Genomic DNA, 18,877 nt, shown 5'->3' on the forward strand with positions numbered 1-18,877 from the left:
CTCCCGGCAACTTACAAAAGAGGAGTGGAGCATGAGAGTCCCAAGAGAGAGGGCATTACACAGATTGGGGACTCCGCTGCCTTGGCCCCAATGGGGTTGTAATTCCTGGGAGAACCCAGTTAGTCCTGAGAACAGAGTCTGTTGTGGTGGCTGGTTAGCCCTGGGAGTCTGAGGCTTCTTCGTCTAATAAATATTTCTTGAGTCCCAACTATGTGCCATGCACAGTCCTGTGTGTCAGGAACAGAGCAGTGGACAAAACAGGTTCTTTGCCGCCTAGAGTTTGTGTTGCCCTGGAGGCCAGAGGGCAGGCAGGGGACCCGGCCACAGACCATGTGACGATGTACACTCCACTGGGAGGCAGATGGTGGTAACGGGTTGGAGAAAGGCAGGTTAAGGAACATAGAAAAGCAAGGAATCAATCAGAGGACCTAACCCTGAGGTGCTCTCGGGCCCAGAGTTCGGGGAGATGAGAAGGGGCGGCCAAGGAGAGACGATCAGGAGAGCCTGGGGTGCTGGAATCCAGGAGAAAGGAGTTGAGAAGGAGGACGTGAGCAGCCGTGCCCCGTGCTTCCTCCACGCCCAGGATGAGCACTCGGAACTTGCCGTTGGGTTTGCAATGAGGAGCTCATGGGTGACCATGCTAAAAGCTGGGGTGTGGGGTGATGGGGGCAGAGGACTGGGGGCCCCACAGAGAACGGAAGGAGGGGGGTTGCGGCCACAAGAAGAGACAAAGGAGCAAGGAGAGGAGGCAGTTGCTGGTGACCCTTATCTGCTGTTCCTCAACTTTCCCTCCAGCCGGTCCACCATCTTCGTGCGTCTCCACACCAACGGCAATCAGGAGCTGCAGTACCAGCCTGGGGACCACCTGGGCGTCTTCCCTGGCAACCGCGACGACCTGGTGGCCGCCCTGATGGAACGGCTGGAGGATGCACCCCCAGTCAACCAGCTGGTGAAGGTGGAGCTGCTGGAGGAGCGAAGCACTGCTCTGGGTAACTGCGGCAGGGCTGGGCCCCGCCCCCGCTCCCAAGGCTCCTCCCCTTCTCCAGGGAGCTCCCGGGGCACTGCCCGTCCTGTCCTGTCCGGGACTGGGGGAGAAGAGACGGTCCTTCTTCCCAGTCACCAATCCTGGGGGGAGAATGGGTCCCTGTCACCTCCAGATTAGGAGACGGAAGACCCCTCCCTGCCTCATGGCCGAACAACCTTGGCCCCACTGGCTGAGCCAGTGTCCGTGATACCAGGACATTTGTCGCTCATCCTTGGGGGAGGGGCTCACCTTCCTTCATCGCCACCGCCTCACTGACCACCCAATGCATAGCAGCTGAAGGACCGTCCCTCCTCTTGAAATCAAAAGGCACTGTATGCAGCTCGATGGCGCTCTAGAGGTTGAACCACATTTCTGATACCACTTCTGGGGCACCTCAGTGGCTCGGTCGGTTAAGTGTCCAACTCCTGATTTTGGCTCAGGTCATGAGCTCATGGTTCATGAGATCAAGCCCCACATTGGGCTCTGCACTGACAGCATGGAGCCTGCTTGGGATTCTCTCTCTTTCTCTCTCTCTCTTTCTCTCTCAACCCCCCCAACCAACCAAACCCACACACTCTCAAAATAAATAAACATTAAAAGAAGAAGAAGAAGAAGAAAGATACCACTTTTGAGAGAGGACACTTTATAAATCCTACCCAGCCAGTTCTTCCTTCATGTTGGAACAGCACTATTTTTTTATGTTGAGTCGAACCCATGACATAAAGTAAAGGCTTGTGTTTGGGGGTTATTTCAGCTGAAAATGACACAGAAGCAGTACAGTGTAGTAGTTAGAACAAGGTCTGGAGCAGTGCTGCCTGACTCCACACTTATGAGCTGTGTGCCTTGGGCAAGTTCCTTGACCTCTCTGTGCTTCTTCCATTTTTCTCAGTGGCAAAACGGAGATGATAATAATGGCACCAGTCACCTAGAGCTGTTGTGAGAACTAAGTGAATTAATGGAGAATAGCGCTTGGCATAGAGAAAGTGCTAGGAAAGTGCTAGGTATGTTTGTAATTTTAAACACTGGAATCCCACTTAGAAGTCTGAGAGGCTGGCACCGTGAGAAGGCAGACAGAGCCAAAATAGACCCGTGTTCAGTGGGGGGCTCACTGCATAGAATGCCATGGGACTGTCTCATGCTGTTTTAATATGGTTTATTTTTTTAACTTTTGAACTGGTTTGCTCAATTGATTTTGGATGTGTGCCTTGCACAGATGAGATAATTACGTGGTCCCCAGAGCCCTGGGTGTAGATGTGGGACATGGAAGGTGGCAAACCAAGGGGCTGCTTGGCTCACCAGCCCCATCCTCTCTCCCAGGAGCTAAGCCCTCGGAGCTCAGACTCCCCTCCCCCTCTCCGGCCCTCACCTCCGTTGTACCTTCGTAGGAGTCATCAGTAACTGGACCAATGAGCACCGCCTCCCGCCCTGCACCATCTTCCAGGCCTTCAAGTACTATCTGGACATCACCACGCCGCCCACGCCGCTGCAGCTGCAGCAGTTTGCCTCCCTGGCCACCAGCGAGAAGGAGAAGCAGCGCCTGCTGGTCCTCAGCAAGGTGGGTCTCTGGCCTCATACACCCCCAAGGGCCCCTTTCACCTCCTGGTTGGTGGATTTATAGAACTAGCCCAACGGTCGTCCAGCCAGCAGGTGGCAGTGTTGAGCAAGAGGTGCCAATTTTTAGTTCGCAGATGGTCGCCATATTGGCTAGTCTTGTCCTGACCATCTCCATTCTAACTAAGGTCTGACAGAACGAGGGAACCCTGTTGAATGTCAGAGTTCTCTGGCCCAGTAGAAGTTGCTGTGCCAACTCGTGTTCCTCCTTCCTTCGGAACTCTTGAGCTTCGGTTAGTTTTAGTTCTGTCTGAGCCCTTGCTTAGGAGGAAAAGATAGAGAGAATCCCACTTGCTGTGTTTTAGAGAGAGGCCTTTCCCAAAGCAGAGGAGCTATTAGTAGCACTGCAAGATACAGGAGGCCCTCTGATGGTAAAATGACTCAAACAAGCACTTCTTTCATCCTTGCTTTGGCTCCCTCGCCCTAAGCTGCTGCAAAACCGTGTTCAGTAAGAATCCTACCCAGGAGGGCCACCCAGACTTCTCCCAGTGGGGCCTCCTCCCCACTAAGCAAGGCACCAGCAAAGAATGATTTAGTTTTCTTCTGCTGTCCAGGAGAGGGCACTGAACGATGGGCAGAGAGGAAGAGGCTAATTCAGAAAATGCGTATGACATTCGACCCTTGAACAACGCCAGGGTTAGGGGTGCTAACCACCCCCCGTGTAGTAGAAATCCACATTNTTGACTGGAAGCCTTACCAGGAATATAAACAGTCAATTAACACATATTCCATATGTTATATGTACTCTAGACTGTATTCTTTTTTTTTTTTTTTGCAAATAGTTTATTGTCAAGTTGGTTTCCATATAACACCCAGTGCTCATCCCCACAAGTGCCCTCCTCCATGCCCATCTCCCCTCTCCCCCCCCAGACTGTATTCTTACAATAAAGTAAGTTCAAGAAAAGAAAATGTGTTTGAGGGACCTGTGTTGTTTGAGGGGCACCTGTATTTAGAAATGAGAAAAAAAACACCAGAAGGAATATGTATAGTATAGAGAGTTGTAAGGGGTTGACTCTGGGGAGTTGGAAACAGACTGGAGAAGTGAGAGCATTAATTTTTATCATAAGCTTTGCAGAATTGTTTATTTATACTATGTACATGCATAACTTTAATTTAAAGATGTAATTAATGAGTCGCGGGCTGCTATGCAGAAGGACCAGAGATCAGCACTGTTTGGACAGGGTGATTTCAGGTAGAATTTGATAAACTGTACGTCTTAGCCCGTTTCTTCCAAAGAGCACAAACTCTAAGGTGGGATTAAATGAGTGAAGATATCCAACAAGGGAAACACCCAGGATATTTAACAAGGGAAACACCCAAGTAAGAGAAAAATAGGAAAAACTCAGCTAAGGCTTGGAGAACCATCAGACCTCTGACAAATCGGACCCCAAGTGATGGAGAGGGAAGGAAGTTTGAATGGAAGCATCTAGAATGGCAGCCATAGCCTTTGGAAGGACCAGGGATCTATGTCTGTTTCTGGGGGGGGTCCACTTCAGAGAGTAGCTCCTGAGGCTCTTGGCTAACTGCACCTTGTAGCTAGAGGTAAGTGAGACTGGAGGTCTGGGGGACAGGCCTCAAGGGTGCCACACCCTATCAATCAGCAGAGCAAGGTTGTCTTTAGGAAGGTGGGGAAAGCTTCGTTATACGATGCACTTATAATAGGCTTTATTCTTCAAAATCTGAGCCTTGTATAAGCTGCCCAGGGCAGCTTCTGTGATGTGGGAAAAATAACTCGAGCCCCAGGGAGTTCCTCTGTTCCCTGGTAGCAGCTGGGTCGTGCCGTCTACGTGCCCCGGAACGTGGGCCTCCACACCCTAACCTGTTCCTCTGGGGCTGCCGTTCACCATCTTGAACTTGACCTATGCATCTCCAGCCCTGCAAATTCACAGATCACAGGTCTGAGTCTGTATCAGCAAGTCACGACTCCCTCCACTTCCCAGTGCTTCTCTCTTGACCTTTGCATGTGGCAGGATCTATAATGGTTGGGGGCCCAGATTTTGGGGGCCACACTGCCTAGAGCAGATGTCAGCAACCTTTCCGCATGGACAGCCAGGTAGGAAATGTGTTAGGCTCACGGTCCATGAGGTCGCTGTTAACAACCGTCAAACTCTTCCATGATAGCCCAAGAACAGACAGCACCTAAGTGAGTGGGCGTGGCCGGGGTCCGATCAAACCTCATTTGTGGGCACAGAAATTTGAATTTCGTATCACATTCTCGTGTCGTGACTAGTATTCCTCTTTTGACTTCCTCCCCACTCCCCATCCTTTGAAACACCTAAAAACAACTCTCAGCTCACGGGCCCTGCAAATAGGTGGTAAGCCACACTTACGAGTTGCGCTGAAGTTTGCCACCCCTGACCTAGATTCAAAACCCAGAATCACTGCCTCAAAGCCAAAGGGCGTCAAGAGTTGTCCATTTCCTCCTCTATAAAATAGGGAGGAAAAAAATGTACTTATTTCCGACGCTCATTGTAAGAATTAAAGTCTGGCACGGAGTGATTACTGCGTAAGTGTTAGCCACCCTTTACGAGGACTAACGACCTTCCGCAGCCATTCTGGCACCCTTGTTGGGCATGCGTACCAGGACGGGCTGCGAGTCCCGGGTCCCTCTCCTTGGTACAGGGTTTGCAGGAGTACGAGGAATGGAAGTGGAGCAAGAACCCCACCATCGTGGAGGTGCTGGAGGAGTTCCCGTCCATCCAGATGCCCACCAGCCTGCTCCTGACCCAGCTCTCCCTGCTGCAGCCTCGGTACTATTCCATCAGCTCCTCCCCGGACATGTACCCCGACGAGGTGCACCTCACCGTGGCCATCGTCTCCTACCGCACCCGAGGTGGGCAGAGGCACTGGGGGCGGGAGGGTGGGCTCCGGGGCTGCCTTTGCTTCCCCCCCCCCCCCCCGGGCCTCTATAGGTCTGCCACACCCCAAGTTCCCGGGCAGGAGACCCATCCCCAAGGCCAAGGGCTCAGGGAAGAAACGGAGCATGTGCACGGCCCCTTCAGGCAGAGCCCACCCTGTGCAGAATCAGGAAGCGGGAAAGATGTGCACTTGAAATTCACCTCTGCTCCCCAAGCCTGAGAGCCCTTTTACTGCCTTCATCTCCTCGTCACATCCCCCCAAGGCAGCGACTCAAACAAACCGCCCCCAGCCGTCCCTCGGGGTGGGGAGCTCCCTGCCTCAATGTCCAGGTGGTTGTAGGTCAGTCAGATGCTCTAGCGTTTTCTCTCCTGCGTTTTCCCTCCTTGACGAAGCAATTAAAATGTACGGTGCCTGGGGGCGCTCTGAGACCGGCATCCTGGAAGGTCACCCAGAGCACCCTGACCATGACCTTCTCGGTGGGCAGGATCTGAACCCCACCCACCCTCACCCACAGGAATCCTGGGCCGTTTCAGAGCCTCGACTCACCCCAGCTATACCATGTCCCCTTCAGAGGAAGGGGTCCAGACAAGGAATGGCAAGGCGCAAACTTGGCGTGGGGGCTCTGGGCCTTCCGCTCTGGAGGGAGGGGGGAGGCCGGGGACTGGGGACCGTGGGGACAGGACCCGCCCCAGACCGCCTCGGTTACTCTGCTAGATGGAGAAGGACCAGTTCACCATGGCGTGTGCTCCTCCTGGCTCAACCAGATACCGGCTGACGAAGTGGTTCCCTGTTTCGTGAGAGGGTAAGGAAACGAGCAGCAGTCTCGAATCTGCATATGGATGTTCCGAGATGGGGTGGGTGGACCAGCCCCGAGGTTTCTAGAGAAGTGGCTGAGTCAGACAGAACTGAGTTCGGCAAGCACTTCGTATCACTCCAAGTTGTTAAGTCAATGGGATCGTGGGAGGGCGACGCGGCAGAAACTCAGCAAGCCCTGGAGTTCAAGTCAGGTCAAGATAACGAATATGTATCAAGTGCATGTACAGCGCTAGATGCTGAGGCTACAGGAGACAGCCAGGCAAACACAGTATCCGCTTTCCTGGACTGGGCAGCCTTGCGGAAATTCTATCCGATGTCTCCCAGACGCCTTAGCTCCCACTTTCTTGGAGATGGGAAAAGACCCACACCCTCCCCCCACACCGATCAGAGCTGTTCCTCCCAAACACATTTCTTTTTTTTTTAATTTTTTAACATTTATTTATTTTTGAGAGACATAGATGGAGCATGAGTGGGGGAGGGGTGGAGAGAGAGGGATACAGAGTCCAAAGCAGGCTCCAGGCTCTGGGCTGTCAGCACAGAGCCCCGTGCAAGGCTCGAACCCCCAACCGTGAGATCATGACCTGAGCCGAAGTCGGATGTTTAACCGACTGAACCCCCCTGAGCGCCCCCAAACTCACCTTTAAAGGGCATTCCTGCCTACGATGAGCAGTGCTATACTGTGCACTTAAAAGTTCTGTTAAGAGCGTAGAATTCATTGAAGTGTTCTTCCCACAATCCATCACATAAAAAATACAACTTAAAAAATGTTTCACAATAAAGGCTATGCCTGCGCCCACTTTAGGTTCCTGCTTTGTCAACCAGTAATTTCTCTACCTGAGCAGTGGTCTCGACCAGTGATTTTTCTCAGACTAGATTTTTCTTGGGACCAGAGTCCTCATGGGATGGTCCACATACTATCGGCATCAGAATCCCGCGTGGTGCTTCAAACATACAGTATCCTGAGCCCAGACTTGCTGCGTTGCCCAAGAATCTGCACTTTTAACATCCTGGCCCTCCATGATTCTTTTATACACTGTGGTCTGCTCCCCGAGTTTAGATCTCATGGGTGGTTAAATTGGTGGTTCTCAGAGGGGGTGATTCCTTTCCCCACCTCTGCTCAGGGCCCATTTGGCAAATTCTGTGGATGCTGTTGTTTGTCACAGCCGGAATGTGCTCCTGGCATCTAGTAGGTAGAGGCCCGGGGTGCCACTCAACATCCCACCATGCACGGGGCGCCCCCCCCAGCAGAGAAGTGTGCAGCCCCAAATGTCAGGCGTGCTAAGGTCGGGAGCCCCGAGTTAAATCTATCCCACTGCCCTTTGCGGCTTAGCTCGGCAATGAGGAAAATTGGGAATTTGCGTCGTGGCCAGATTGCCTCCGTTTGGGGAGTTCCCCAAAGCTGTGGGACCTCCCGCTCTCACGAGGGACACCTGACCCCAGGGGAAGTGTGTGATCCCACAAGGATACCAAGACGACCACCTGGTCTACCCAAGACCCAGGCGCCCTGGATCCGATCCGAGCTCAGCAAGCCTCCTGATTCTCTCCTTCTCGTCCAGAGCACCCAGCTTCCACCTGCCCCGGAACCCTCTGGTGCCCTGCATCCTCGTCGGCCCGGGCACTGGCATCGCCCCTTTCCGAAGCTTCTGGCAGCAGCGGCAATTTGATATCCAGCACAAAGGTGGGTCGGAGTTCAGCAGCCGTGGGATTTCCGCCCCCGCCTGGACGTGGCGAGACCCATCACCCCGGCAACGAAGGAGTTGTCGCTGGGTCGCATCACTGCCGGGGGCAGGCCAGGGGGATCCTAGTACTGACCTGACCCGTAGGTGAGGTTCACGGTTGTGCTTCGAAGGACGTATCCAAACAAATCTCGCACCTGGTTCGGCCTCGGGCCTGAACGTCCGTTCCCAGAGGACATTTCTTGGACCGTTACGATAGGGCCCGTCTGAAACTTCAAGCAGACCTGAAGGAAGGGACATGAAGCCTTCTCAAATGCATGTCTGTCTTGTGGGCTTGTCCCAAAATGGTTGTACTCAAGAGCAAGCTTTGCTGTGTGAGAGACACAACAGATCAGCTTTGGGAGGAGTGGGAAAGAAGCCCACAGTGGCGGCGTGCCTTAAACAGGGGTTTGCTGAGCATCTAATAAACGCGAACACTGTTGGAGGCGCTAGAGGCATAGCGATGAACAAGACAGAGACGCGACTTAAAAAAATACCAGTGATAAGCTGCTCCCATAGAGCAGTCATTCTGGGGGGATAGCTAATTCCGATCGAGGATTCCCTGCCTGCTGGGCGCCCCTGTTTTAATTCTCACGGCCACCCTGTAAGCACTACCCAGTAGGGGCCGCTAGGTAGCCAGGGGGTGGGGGCGGAAGGAAAGATTGAGACCCTGAGCACCCTCTACCTGCTTCCCTCATTGTGTGCGTGTGTGCACATGGGTGTGCGTGTGTGCACGTGTGTACCCCAGCCTGTGTCTGTGTTTGAGCGCCTCTGTGTGCACGGTACACACTAAGAATTGCAGCACACACCCTCCCCCGCCCCCCGCCGCACCACCACCCACAGCCCCAGGTCAGGCCTCGGAGCTGTTGGTGACATGACATCCTCCCGGCCCCCAGGAATGAGCCCCTGCCCCATGGTCCTGGTGTTTGGGTGCCGGCAATCCAAGATCGATCACATCTACAGGGAGGAAACTCTACAGGCCAAGAACAAAGGGGTCTTCAAAGAGCTCTTCACGGCCTACTCCCGGGAGCCGGACAAACCAAAGGTAACCCCTGGCCCACTCACTGTCCCCGTACCCCAGCCCAGCACCCGCAGACGCCCCCACACCCTTCCCAAAGTCTCCTGCGGAAACTTGCTCTATACGTGGGGAAGCAGGAGCATAAAAATATCGATTTAAAATATTTGACAGCCCATAGCCTATGATGCCACCTATGTGAAATATCTGGACCAGCCAAACCCATAGAAACAGAGAGCGGATTTGTTGGTTACCAGGAGCAGCGGGGGCGGGGAGGTGACCGCCATTGGGTACAGGGTTTCCTTTTGGGGGCATGAGTAAGTTCTAGAACTAGACGGGGCGATGGTTACACAGGACTGTGGCGTACTACACGCCACGAACTGTTCGCTTTCAGTTTCGCGTACCTTCTATGCGGTGTGTATTTTACCAAAATCAAAAAATATTTAAAACTATGAATTAAAAAGAAAAAAAAACCCATTTAACAGCCCGTTCGTCCGTTAGAGGCACTACCAGGCAGAATGGACACGGGCCTCCGGACTGGAGCACGTGCCTGCTGGGTCTTGGGGAGCCCCAGGGGGCGGTCCCAGGAAAGGGCCGGGACAGCTGGGGCGGGGCGGGCCCATGGAGGGTCTGGGCCGCGGCTGTCTGACCTCGGGCGTGGAAGGGCATCGAAGGTCTTCCCAACCGGGACAGCCCTGCCAGGCTATGCCAGCTGCAAGTCGGCCTCCGCCCGGGGCGGTCTCCTGGGCGAGTTACGGGCATCCTGGACGAATAAGGCTGGCGCCTTAGAGGATGTANCTCACCGCTCCCATCTCTGCCCTGGGGCCTCCCTGGCACCCCCCCTCCCCCCGCCACAGGATGCGTGCAGTAATGAACCCCGCACCTACCAGAGCAGGGCGTTAACACCCCACGGGTGCCCGCTGCCCATTGCAGAGGGGAGCAGGTGGACAGCACCCGGCTCGGCGCTGCGTCAGGGGTGCGTTCTACCCCCAGGGGGTCCTTAGCACAGCTGCGCTCCGTTCACACACCCTTGGATTGGCTCTCCCTCTCCTACGCACTCACCCCAGTCCCCTGGGGTCACCCCTGGGGTCACCGGTGTCAGGCTCTGCTCCCCAGGGAGTGAGCGGCCCCGGAGCCCGGCTCCATCTCACGGCTCTCCGTGCTCCCTGCAGAAGTACGTCCAGGACATTCTGCAGGAGCAGCTGGCAGAGCCTGTGTACCGAGCCCTGACGGAGCAAGAGGGCCACGTTTACGTCTGCGGGGACGTCACCATGGCCGCCGACGTCCTCAAAGCCATCCAGCGCATCATGACCCAGCAGGGGAAACTCTCAGCGGAGGATGCTGGCGTGTTCATCAGCAGGCTGAGGGTGAGCGGCCCCGCTGGCTTCCTGGATCCCTTCTCTGGCATCCAGTTCCTGTCTCCTCTTCCTCGCCCCACCTGTCTCAGCGATTAGGGGAGCCATGATGGCGTCCCTCCTGCTGCCACGTTCCCATTTATGGCTCAGGGTAGACGATACCGGTGGTCCCAAACCATAGTTGAGGGAGAAGGAAGGATGACTGGGCGCTGGGTGTGCGGGTGCCTGTATTAAATAGGGATGACGGCAGTGGTGTGTGAAAATAACAAGTGGGTGGACCACTGGGTAGCTAGATAGAAAGCATTCTCACCCAATTTTCCTTTCCCCAGAACCAAGCTGCAGCACTGCCCCATGCGGTTGTGCAGGTTGAGCACTGCACAAAAAGGTTTGTCTGAGGCGAGCCACCCTATGCTTGCACAGAGCCATGTATGCTGGTATGGAACTGTGTCTACCCCAGAAAGAAGGGTGCTTTCACCTAATTTGCACAGAGGCTAGCAGCAGCCCAGCAAGCAAAGTCCGAACTGAGCAACCAGCTGCCCCAAATAGGAGGAACTGAGTCCCGTACCTTCACAAAGCCCCAGGGATGATCCCATCCTTCCCTGTTCTACCCTAAATGGGCATTAACCAAACATTTTTTGCACAAGAAGTCTTGCTCTAAATCTAATGCTAAACTCCTGGTGGAAGGAAGGAAGGAAGGAAAGAAGGAAGGAAGGAAGGAAGGAAGGAAGGAAGGAAGGAAGGAAGGAAGGAAGGAAGGAAAAGAGAGAGAAAGAGAGGGAGGGAAGGAGGGAGGAAGGGAGAGGAGGGAAGGGGAAGGGAAGGGAAGGGAAGGGAAGGGAAGGGAAAGAAAAGAAAAGAAAAGAGAAGAGAAGAGAAAAGAAAAAAGAAAAGAAAAGAAAAGAAAAGAAAAGAAAAGAACTTTCTGGTAGAAATGTCAGAGAGCTCCTATTGCTCAATCTCTTTGGTGTGAGCCCTGGAGACCCTGTCTTAGATTCCCAGACCTCTGCAGAATAAGGCTGGAAAACTACTCCAACTAAAAGTGAGCCTGTTCTACAAATGAGCAACTTCCTTCAGGACCAAAGGGCGCCAGGACTTAACTCTGGGCATTGTCGTGCGTCACTGTGATCCCGCAGCCAGCACCCTGCCCTCAGCAGTGAGGCGCATTTCCCTTGTCGAATCCTCAAGGACATGGCCCTTTGAGGATATTCTCCATGCCTGCCCCTCAGTTTGCTGAAGGGGCTCCCACGCCTCCAGAAACTTAGGCGCAAGAAATCCTGGTCTTTCTTGGTTGTTTACTTCTGAGCAAGGATGCTCATCTTTGGATAAACTCCCGTGTGCCCGCGAAGTCTCCACTCCGGCGGCTGTGGCATGTCCCCTGAATGCTAACCGGGCACCTTTGCTCCTCTCCCATCTCTGCTGGCCTCTTTGGGCTGGGATGCCTCACACTGACCCAGCTGTGCCCAGATCTGCACGTTGCGGGAACAAGGGGGGTTGGGGAGCAAGGTTTCCCTTCGGCCCCTGCGCTTCCTCTTGTCAGAACCAGCGGCCCTGTCTCTGGATGCAAACCGAAATGTTCTTTGCCACCTGGGCCGGAGAGACCCCTATGGGCTGGAGAGCACAGGGTCTTTAGGGACATTCCTTTCCAGGGTGTCAGCGTGTCTGTCCCTTTGCTGCCTTTGGCTGGCGTTTGATGGCTGTTTCTGTCCCCCAGGACGACAACCGGTACCATGAGGACATTTTCGGGGTCACCCTGCGAACATATGAAGTGACCAACCGCCTTAGATCTGAATCCATTGCCTTCATTGAGGAGAGCAAAAAAGACACTGATGAGTAAGCCGTCTTCATCCTGTGGGCAAGGGGCGTGGGCGGGGGGGGTCTTCATTTTACAAGGGCTTTCCCACAACTGGGGGCGGGGCTCGCAGATGCACATTCCCAGGCCACCCCAGCCCTGCTGGCTCTGAACTCTGGAGGGAGACCTTCAGTTTGTGCTTTAAAAAGCCCTCCAGGGGGGACGTCCGCGTGGCTCAGTTGGTGAGCATCTGACTCCCGGCTCAGGTCATGATCTCACTGCTTGTGAGTTCGAGCCCCACGTGGGCTCTGTGCTGACAGCTCGGAGCCTGGAGCCTGCTTCCGATTCCGTCTCCATCTCTCTGTGCCTCCCCTGCTCACTCTCTCTCTCTCACTCTGTCTCTCAAATATAAAATAAAAACATAAAAAAAAATTTTTTTTAAGCCCTCCAGGGGATTCTGAGGCCCCTCCCCACGTGGGAACCCTGGCTTTGGGTGCCCTGCGTCTGCCTGGGGTGCCCCCTAGTGGAATAATGGCTCCAGCCTCGTCCCCTAAATTGCCCAGAACGTTCCCATCCACACAAATCCCAATTGGTGTTATTATGGCAATTTTACCAGCCTTCTGGAAGTTGCTGGGGACAGCCTGAGGCGTCACAGGACTGGATTGAGTCTCACTATTTCAACCTTATCTTAATGCCCAGCCCAGTCAACTGCGATTGTAAGGCACTCCCCCCGTTTCCACCGGAGAGAACCTCCAAACCACCACCGTCTGCTCCTGGCATTAAATTCAGTAGGAATTCGGCCGTCTCGTTTTCAGTAGCGTAGGGAAGACATCTCGTTTCTTTTCTTTTCTTTTTTTTTTTTTGGTTTATTTATTTTGAGAGAGAGAGCAGGCTTGCATGAGCAAGCGTAAGTGGGGGAGGGGCAGAGAGAAAGAGGGAGAGAGAGAAAGAGAGAGAATCCCAAGCAGGCCCCGCACCACCAGTGCAGAGAGCCCAATGTGGGGCTTGAACCCACAAACCCCAAGATCGTGACTTGAGCAGAAGTCAGACACCACCCAGGCACCCCAAGACACCCCATTTCTTCTTTTTTTTTTTAAATTTTTTTATGTCTTTATTTTGTGAGACAGAGAGTGAGTAGGGGAGGGGCAGAGAAAGAAGGAGACACAGGATCTGAAGCCGGCTCCAGGCTCTGAGCTGTCAGCACAGCCCGACGCGGGGCTCGAACCCACGGACTATGAGATCATGACCTGAGCCGGAGTCGGTCGCTTAAGCGACTGAGCCACCCAGGCGCCCCATGACACCCCATTCCTTAAGCAGCCTCCTCCCCACCCCCTGTGAGGATACAGCGGTCTCGAAAACATGCTTTGTGTCCAATAGGCTCGCACACGACTGCCTGTCGGATTACAATTCCTGTGGCTGTCAGAAAGCCTCTCTCATTCCCTCTTCCTCCCCTTTGCTCAGCCTGCCCAGCCGCACAGGGCAGTGCTGCAGCCTGGTTCTGGGGGCAGAGGGGGAGGGGAGGGGCGGGCTACAGAGCCGCTGTGCCCAGAGCTTGGTGGCTTCTCTGGGGCTCTGATTCGAGGATGCTGACTCTCTCCCTCCCTGTCTTCCTGCAGAGTTTTCAGCTCCTAACTGGCTCCTCTTGCCCAGACGGATGGCCGGGGGACCGTCCCCTGCGCTCCGGCAGGGCGGGGGGGGCTGCAGGTTTTGTAAGCGTGGACACTGCGGAACCTTCCCTCCGGGCCCCCGCGTGGCCCCCACTGTCCCTCTCGTACTGTCAGCGTGGTTGTTCGTCTTCCGGGCCCCCCGCCCCCCGGGGGTCTCCTTGGCCCTCCGGGTTTTCTCCCTGAGTTTTCCTGCCGCACTGCAATGCCTTCATCGTCCACAGTGGCTCTTNATCGTCCGCCTTCCCCCCCGTGCAAGCGTGTTGCCTCCGCCTCTCAGTGCCGAAAACCGTGCCCTGCCTTGTGCTCGTCCCTCACGCGTCCGTAACTTATGGTCTGTGCTCCGTGTCCCTGAAATTCTTGTCCCCGAAGCACCCTAACTGTCCTGGATGCAAAGCGCAGGGAGAAGGGAGCGTGATGATGGAGGGGAAACCGCCCTCAAACAGGGGCTCACAGAATTGCATGCATTCAGCTCCTGGCGGGCGCTAGTTAGCAAGTGGGGCCCGCTCTGGGAAACTAACCCATCTCATCGATGAAGCAAACCCCCTCCCCGACCCCACCACCCCAGATAGGATCACCCGATTTGGCCCTCCCCGGATAACCCTACCCGTGAGTCCGGGAGGTGATGTTCCCATCTTTGCCACCAGGTGACTTTGGGCAAGTCGCTTGTCCTCAGTTTCCCCTTGCAATGTTATGATGCTAAAAGTACAAATAGACGAAACATTAAAGTGGCAGAGACTGGAGACTGCAAACCATCTCAAGGAAGAAGATCATTGCTGGGTTTTTTGGTTTTTGGGCTTTTTTGGTTTTGTTTTTTTTTTTTTTTTTTTTTTTTTTGGTTTTTTTTGCTCCAAACAGGACCTTGCTGATCCACCCAGGAAGGAAATCGTAGAAGCCCATTAAAGTGGGTAGATTGGAGAGGGAAGCCATAATGAGGCTTCACACAGCCTCTTGTACAGGACCACAGCCCAGCTGGCCGGGCCCACATGCTCTTGGCCTTCCCGTGAATGATCCCGCGGTTTCTAGCCTGATAAAATAATTTTGACACATTAACGAACTTTGACTCCGATCAAAAATGGGCGGCAGAGTCTTCAGTGTGAATCAGGGTCAGCACAGTTCCTACCCAGTAGGCCACCTGCTGAGCTCACCCTCTCAGCAGGAATGAGCTAGGAGGGTCCCTCTCTACCCATAAGGGCTAAAATTCAGTGGTGGGCCTGGAAAGAATTTCCTGGAGGGCCTGTCCTGGGTCCCCAGGCTTGGAAGGAAGGGGGTGCCTCAGACAGTGGGTTCTTCTGTTTGGTTGTGTTATGTCGTACAGAGAGGCAGCCTTGCCTTTCTATATGCATAATGGGGATTTCGGATGCTCCGCTTGGGGGCCTGCCAAAGAGAAAGTGCCCTGAGCCTCTCTAGAAGGGCCTTAGGACAAGGGGTGCCAAAGAGGTGTCCCCAGGAGGGGACAATCTTGGAGATTCTTGAAGGCAAAGGGCAAACTAGACCTCGCCTTTCTCCACCATCGTTCAAGGAGGGATTCATCAACGCTTCTCTCTCCAGACCAAGCGCTGGGCGTGAGTGCTTTTCCATCCCCAGATAAGTACTTGTGCGCAGTTGCTGTGTGCCAGGCATCTTCTTCGTATATCCCTGTGCTTCTTGGTCACAGGCAGGCAGATGGAAGCATTGTCTCATTTTATCAGGGAGTCCAAAGCAGTGATTATAGAATGGGGATGCATCTTTCTTCCCAAAAAGGATTTTTGCCTTTAAACACCTTTCAACTCCCAACACAAGCCGCTTCATGATGCCCGGCTAGAAGACAGGGGATTGGTCTGATGTATTTCTCTCCTTTGCCAGAATCCCTGTTAGGAAAAAAATCTCGCTGTAATGAGCCTTTCAAGACTCAGAGCGTGGAGTCCTAGTTCAGGGTTTAGGTCTGATCCAGGATGGGTAAATGCTGCCCCCTTGTGGTGGTTTTGAGTTCAGTCCCAGTAGCCAAAACTACGTACACAAATTTAGTCTCACCATAGGTGAGCAGAAAATAGGACTGACTGGGCATTTGGGGGTTACCTGGGTTACAGCCCTGTCTTTCCCCCTCTGCCTTGAACTGGCCCCCAGTGTCCCCAACCTTACTGAATAAAAGTGAGTTTGGCCAAGAGGAAAGAGACACCCCGTGCGATAGGAAAAGGAAAAATGGCCGTGCTCCCCATCTTGACCTATGGATCCATAATCAAGCCTTGAAGGCGCAGTGAAGCGTACAGAGCAACATGCGGTTCCTGTTTGTAGAAGATCGGAATCCCGTATGTAGACACACAAGCCTTAGAATCGACACACACGCCTGGGGTTTGAGAAGTGGGTGGATTGCACCTTGCCGGTCTGGGGACACAAGCTTTCTAGGAAGTCGGAAGAGGGGGGACGGAAGGCACAGATGGGAAAGTAAATCAGGGCCGGCTGAGGAAGGCTGAAGAAGCTGAGGGTGGCGAGGCAGGTGCCGGGCAGGTGAGCAGGGGCCAGGGACCAGGGACCAGGGAGAGGTGAGGGCATGTCGAGGAATTTTGACTTCATTTGGTAGGCAGCGCGAAATCTCTAAGAATGTTTTTTAAATGGGAGGAAATAAGGTAATTGGCACTGCGCTTGGAAAAGAACATTGTGGCCGCAGCATAGAGCATGGATGGCCGGCCTGTTGAGCCATCGCTGGTGTGTTTGCTGTTACCAAAGCTGGAGTGAGGGAAGAGGCAGATGTAGGGATAAAGCCACTCCAGGGGTTGAATCAACAGGAACCAGAGACTGATCTGCTGCGGACAAGGTCAAGAGTATTACCTCCAGGCTGAGACGGGAGCCTCATGAGAAAAACAAACAAAAAACACCCTCTAGGGAAAGATGAGTGTACAGTTGTTGACATGATTACCAACCAGCGGGGTGAATCGTTGGCGGGGTCTGGCCGTGCCTAGATGCACAGAACGAGAACCGACCCCAGGCCGGTAGACATTAGCCTGAGAACACGGGATTCTCTTGCCAAACACCTTCTCGGCAGCAACCTGCTTTGGACTTTGAAAAGGAGGTCAGGTTTTGCCCTAAGTCCAAAACAAGTGAGATTTTTTGACCCAGATCACGGGTAAAAATGGTCCCTGCGCCAGGATGGCCAAGCCAGATGTCTGGGCCCCTTCACCTCTTAGAACGTTGGCTCTTCATGCCATCAGGAAAGCTGTGGGGTTCAGATTTTGTTTCGAGCCGGCCATTACGCCATCTTTGCATCTCCGCTACCCTGAGCCCCAGGATGTCATCATGCCCACCTTACCCACAGAGGCTTCTGTCTGAATTGGCCAGTTAATCTGAGACTGCCTGCAGGTGACCAAGAGAGGAACATTCCTCTGGGCGTCTTAGAGGACTTGTCCATGCTCCCCGATGTCTCCCAGCCCTTGTAAACTTCCGGCATCTACATGTCCTGGAAGCTCAAGAATTAAAGGCCAGGTGCAGGGATGGAGGAAGCGAGATCGGAGAGTCCCTGCCCTACCTCCCACCGTTTGGGACTCATCACAGATGGTCCCAATGAACCTGGATCTGACCTTTGGGCACTGACACCACCAGCCTGGTCTCTTCTTTCTCCATCATGCATACCCTGTCCTCGGTCCACTGCCAGTCCCCGCCCCCAAATACCGATGAGTCTCAGACCTAGGTGAGGACCTGCGTAAACGTTCACCCCTGGAACACGGGTCTTGAGTCCATACCCTGTTAATACTCGTCAAAGCCCCGTGCAGGGGTGGAGGTCAGGGGTAAATACGCCTTCATTTGTTGAATATCTGAACGGTTCTGGACAAGCAGGGCATGTCTCCCTGGTCCAGGACGGAGACCGTTCTTAACGAGGTGGCCCTGGCAGGCAGGAACAAACCTGCCTTACGATGCTGCTTTCCAGAGTCTTCTAGAAAATGACTCCAGGACATCGAAGTGCCCGGGCTTGGCTCCCAAACTCTCAGAGCCTCTGGTCCAGGGGCCGGCCAACCTCAGCACTGTTGGCATTGGGGGCCGATTCTTTGTGGTGGGGGCTGCCCCGGGCATTGTAAAAACATGATGTGGAGTTTCATCTCTGGCCTCCACTTGCTAAAAGCCAGTATCGGTCCCCCTCCTGCCAAATGTGACAACCAAATATATCTTTGGACAGTGTCCAATGTCCCCTGGGAGCAAAAGCATCTCTCCTGGGTGCCCCAGGCCTTTCCATCAGGGACCTTCTGGAGTCAGCAGAGAACCCCTCAGGCTGATGGCTTTGTTTCCATCATCTGCTGTCAAACTGAGACTCAAGGGATTTGGAGGGGGACTGGGGGGGGGAGGGCAGGGAGTTGAGGGGATAAAAAAGTGGCTTCACAAACTCCCTCCCAAGACAGAAGGATGATGCTTCCATTTCGGTAGGATGCTGTGCCCTTGGCATTGCTCTGATTCGGGCCCATGGAAAGCCCAGTGCCGCCCCGCCCTCCCTTCCCCCTGCTTTCCTGTGTTGCCCTTCTCTCGTAGGACCCACCCTGGGCTCAGCGGTGGTTTTCTGGAAGGCAGAGAGAGAGGAGAGAGAGCACGCAGTTGGCCGCCCCTCCTTGCTGTACCAGTGGGTTTCCATTCAGGGTTGAGGAGCCGGGGAGGTGGGCAGAGTGGGTGTCGCATGTCACCACACACACACGCGCGTCAGAAACTCGGACGTCCCCCTACCTCTGAGCTCTCGATGCTGCTAATGTCCGCCCAGTGTCCCGTGTGCGCTCCGGCACCTTCCTTTAAGGACCGACGCCCGCCCCACGCGCCTCGCAAGGTCGTCCAAGCTGTGTTCACTGCATGCTCTCCTCCTGCCTCCCCTCCTCTTCTAACTTGATGGAATTCAACAAAAGTCTACTTATGCCTGTTTGCATTATGGTTAAAACATTAAAAAGTGGAGTCGACTTCACTGGCTGTTGTCTGTTGTTTGATTTGCTTGGAAGCTCTCCCACTTTTGCCTGCTGTCGCTGGCCAGGTGCCCCCATGAAGCCCCCCCCACTGAGATGGGGGGGGGAGGGGCCTTAGG

At 54.2% G+C, this 18,877-nt stretch overlaps 1 protein-coding gene across 1 annotated transcript in view; it reads left to right on the plus strand.

Annotated features, from left to right (window-relative positions):
* Positions 1–14,076, plus strand: part of NOS1 (nitric oxide synthase 1) — an 83,201-nt gene extending 69,125 nt beyond the window's left edge. Inside the window, exons 20-28 of the mRNA XM_077766030.1 lie at positions 796–989; positions 2,410–2,579; positions 5,258–5,468; positions 6,209–6,296; positions 7,867–7,988; positions 8,922–9,070; positions 10,213–10,407; positions 12,107–12,225; positions 13,801–14,076. Of these exons, the coding sequence (XP_077622156.1) occupies positions 796–989; positions 2,410–2,579; positions 5,258–5,468; positions 6,209–6,296; positions 7,867–7,988; positions 8,922–9,070; positions 10,213–10,407; positions 12,107–12,225; positions 13,801–13,816 (1,264 nt within the window). The 3' untranslated portion in view covers positions 13,817–14,076. The remainder of the gene's footprint in view (positions 1–795; positions 990–2,409; positions 2,580–5,257; positions 5,469–6,208; positions 6,297–7,866; positions 7,989–8,921; positions 9,071–10,212; positions 10,408–12,106; positions 12,226–13,800) is intronic.
* The last annotated feature ends 4,801 nt before the right edge of the window (positions 14,077–18,877 follow it).

This window comes from Crocuta crocuta, unplaced genomic scaffold (assembly GCF_008692635.1).
Source record: "Crocuta crocuta isolate KB4526 unplaced genomic scaffold, BGI_CrCroc_1.0 scaffold339, whole genome shotgun sequence".
In the NCBI taxonomy this organism is placed as follows: Eukaryota; Metazoa; Chordata; class Mammalia; order Carnivora; family Hyaenidae; genus Crocuta; species Crocuta crocuta.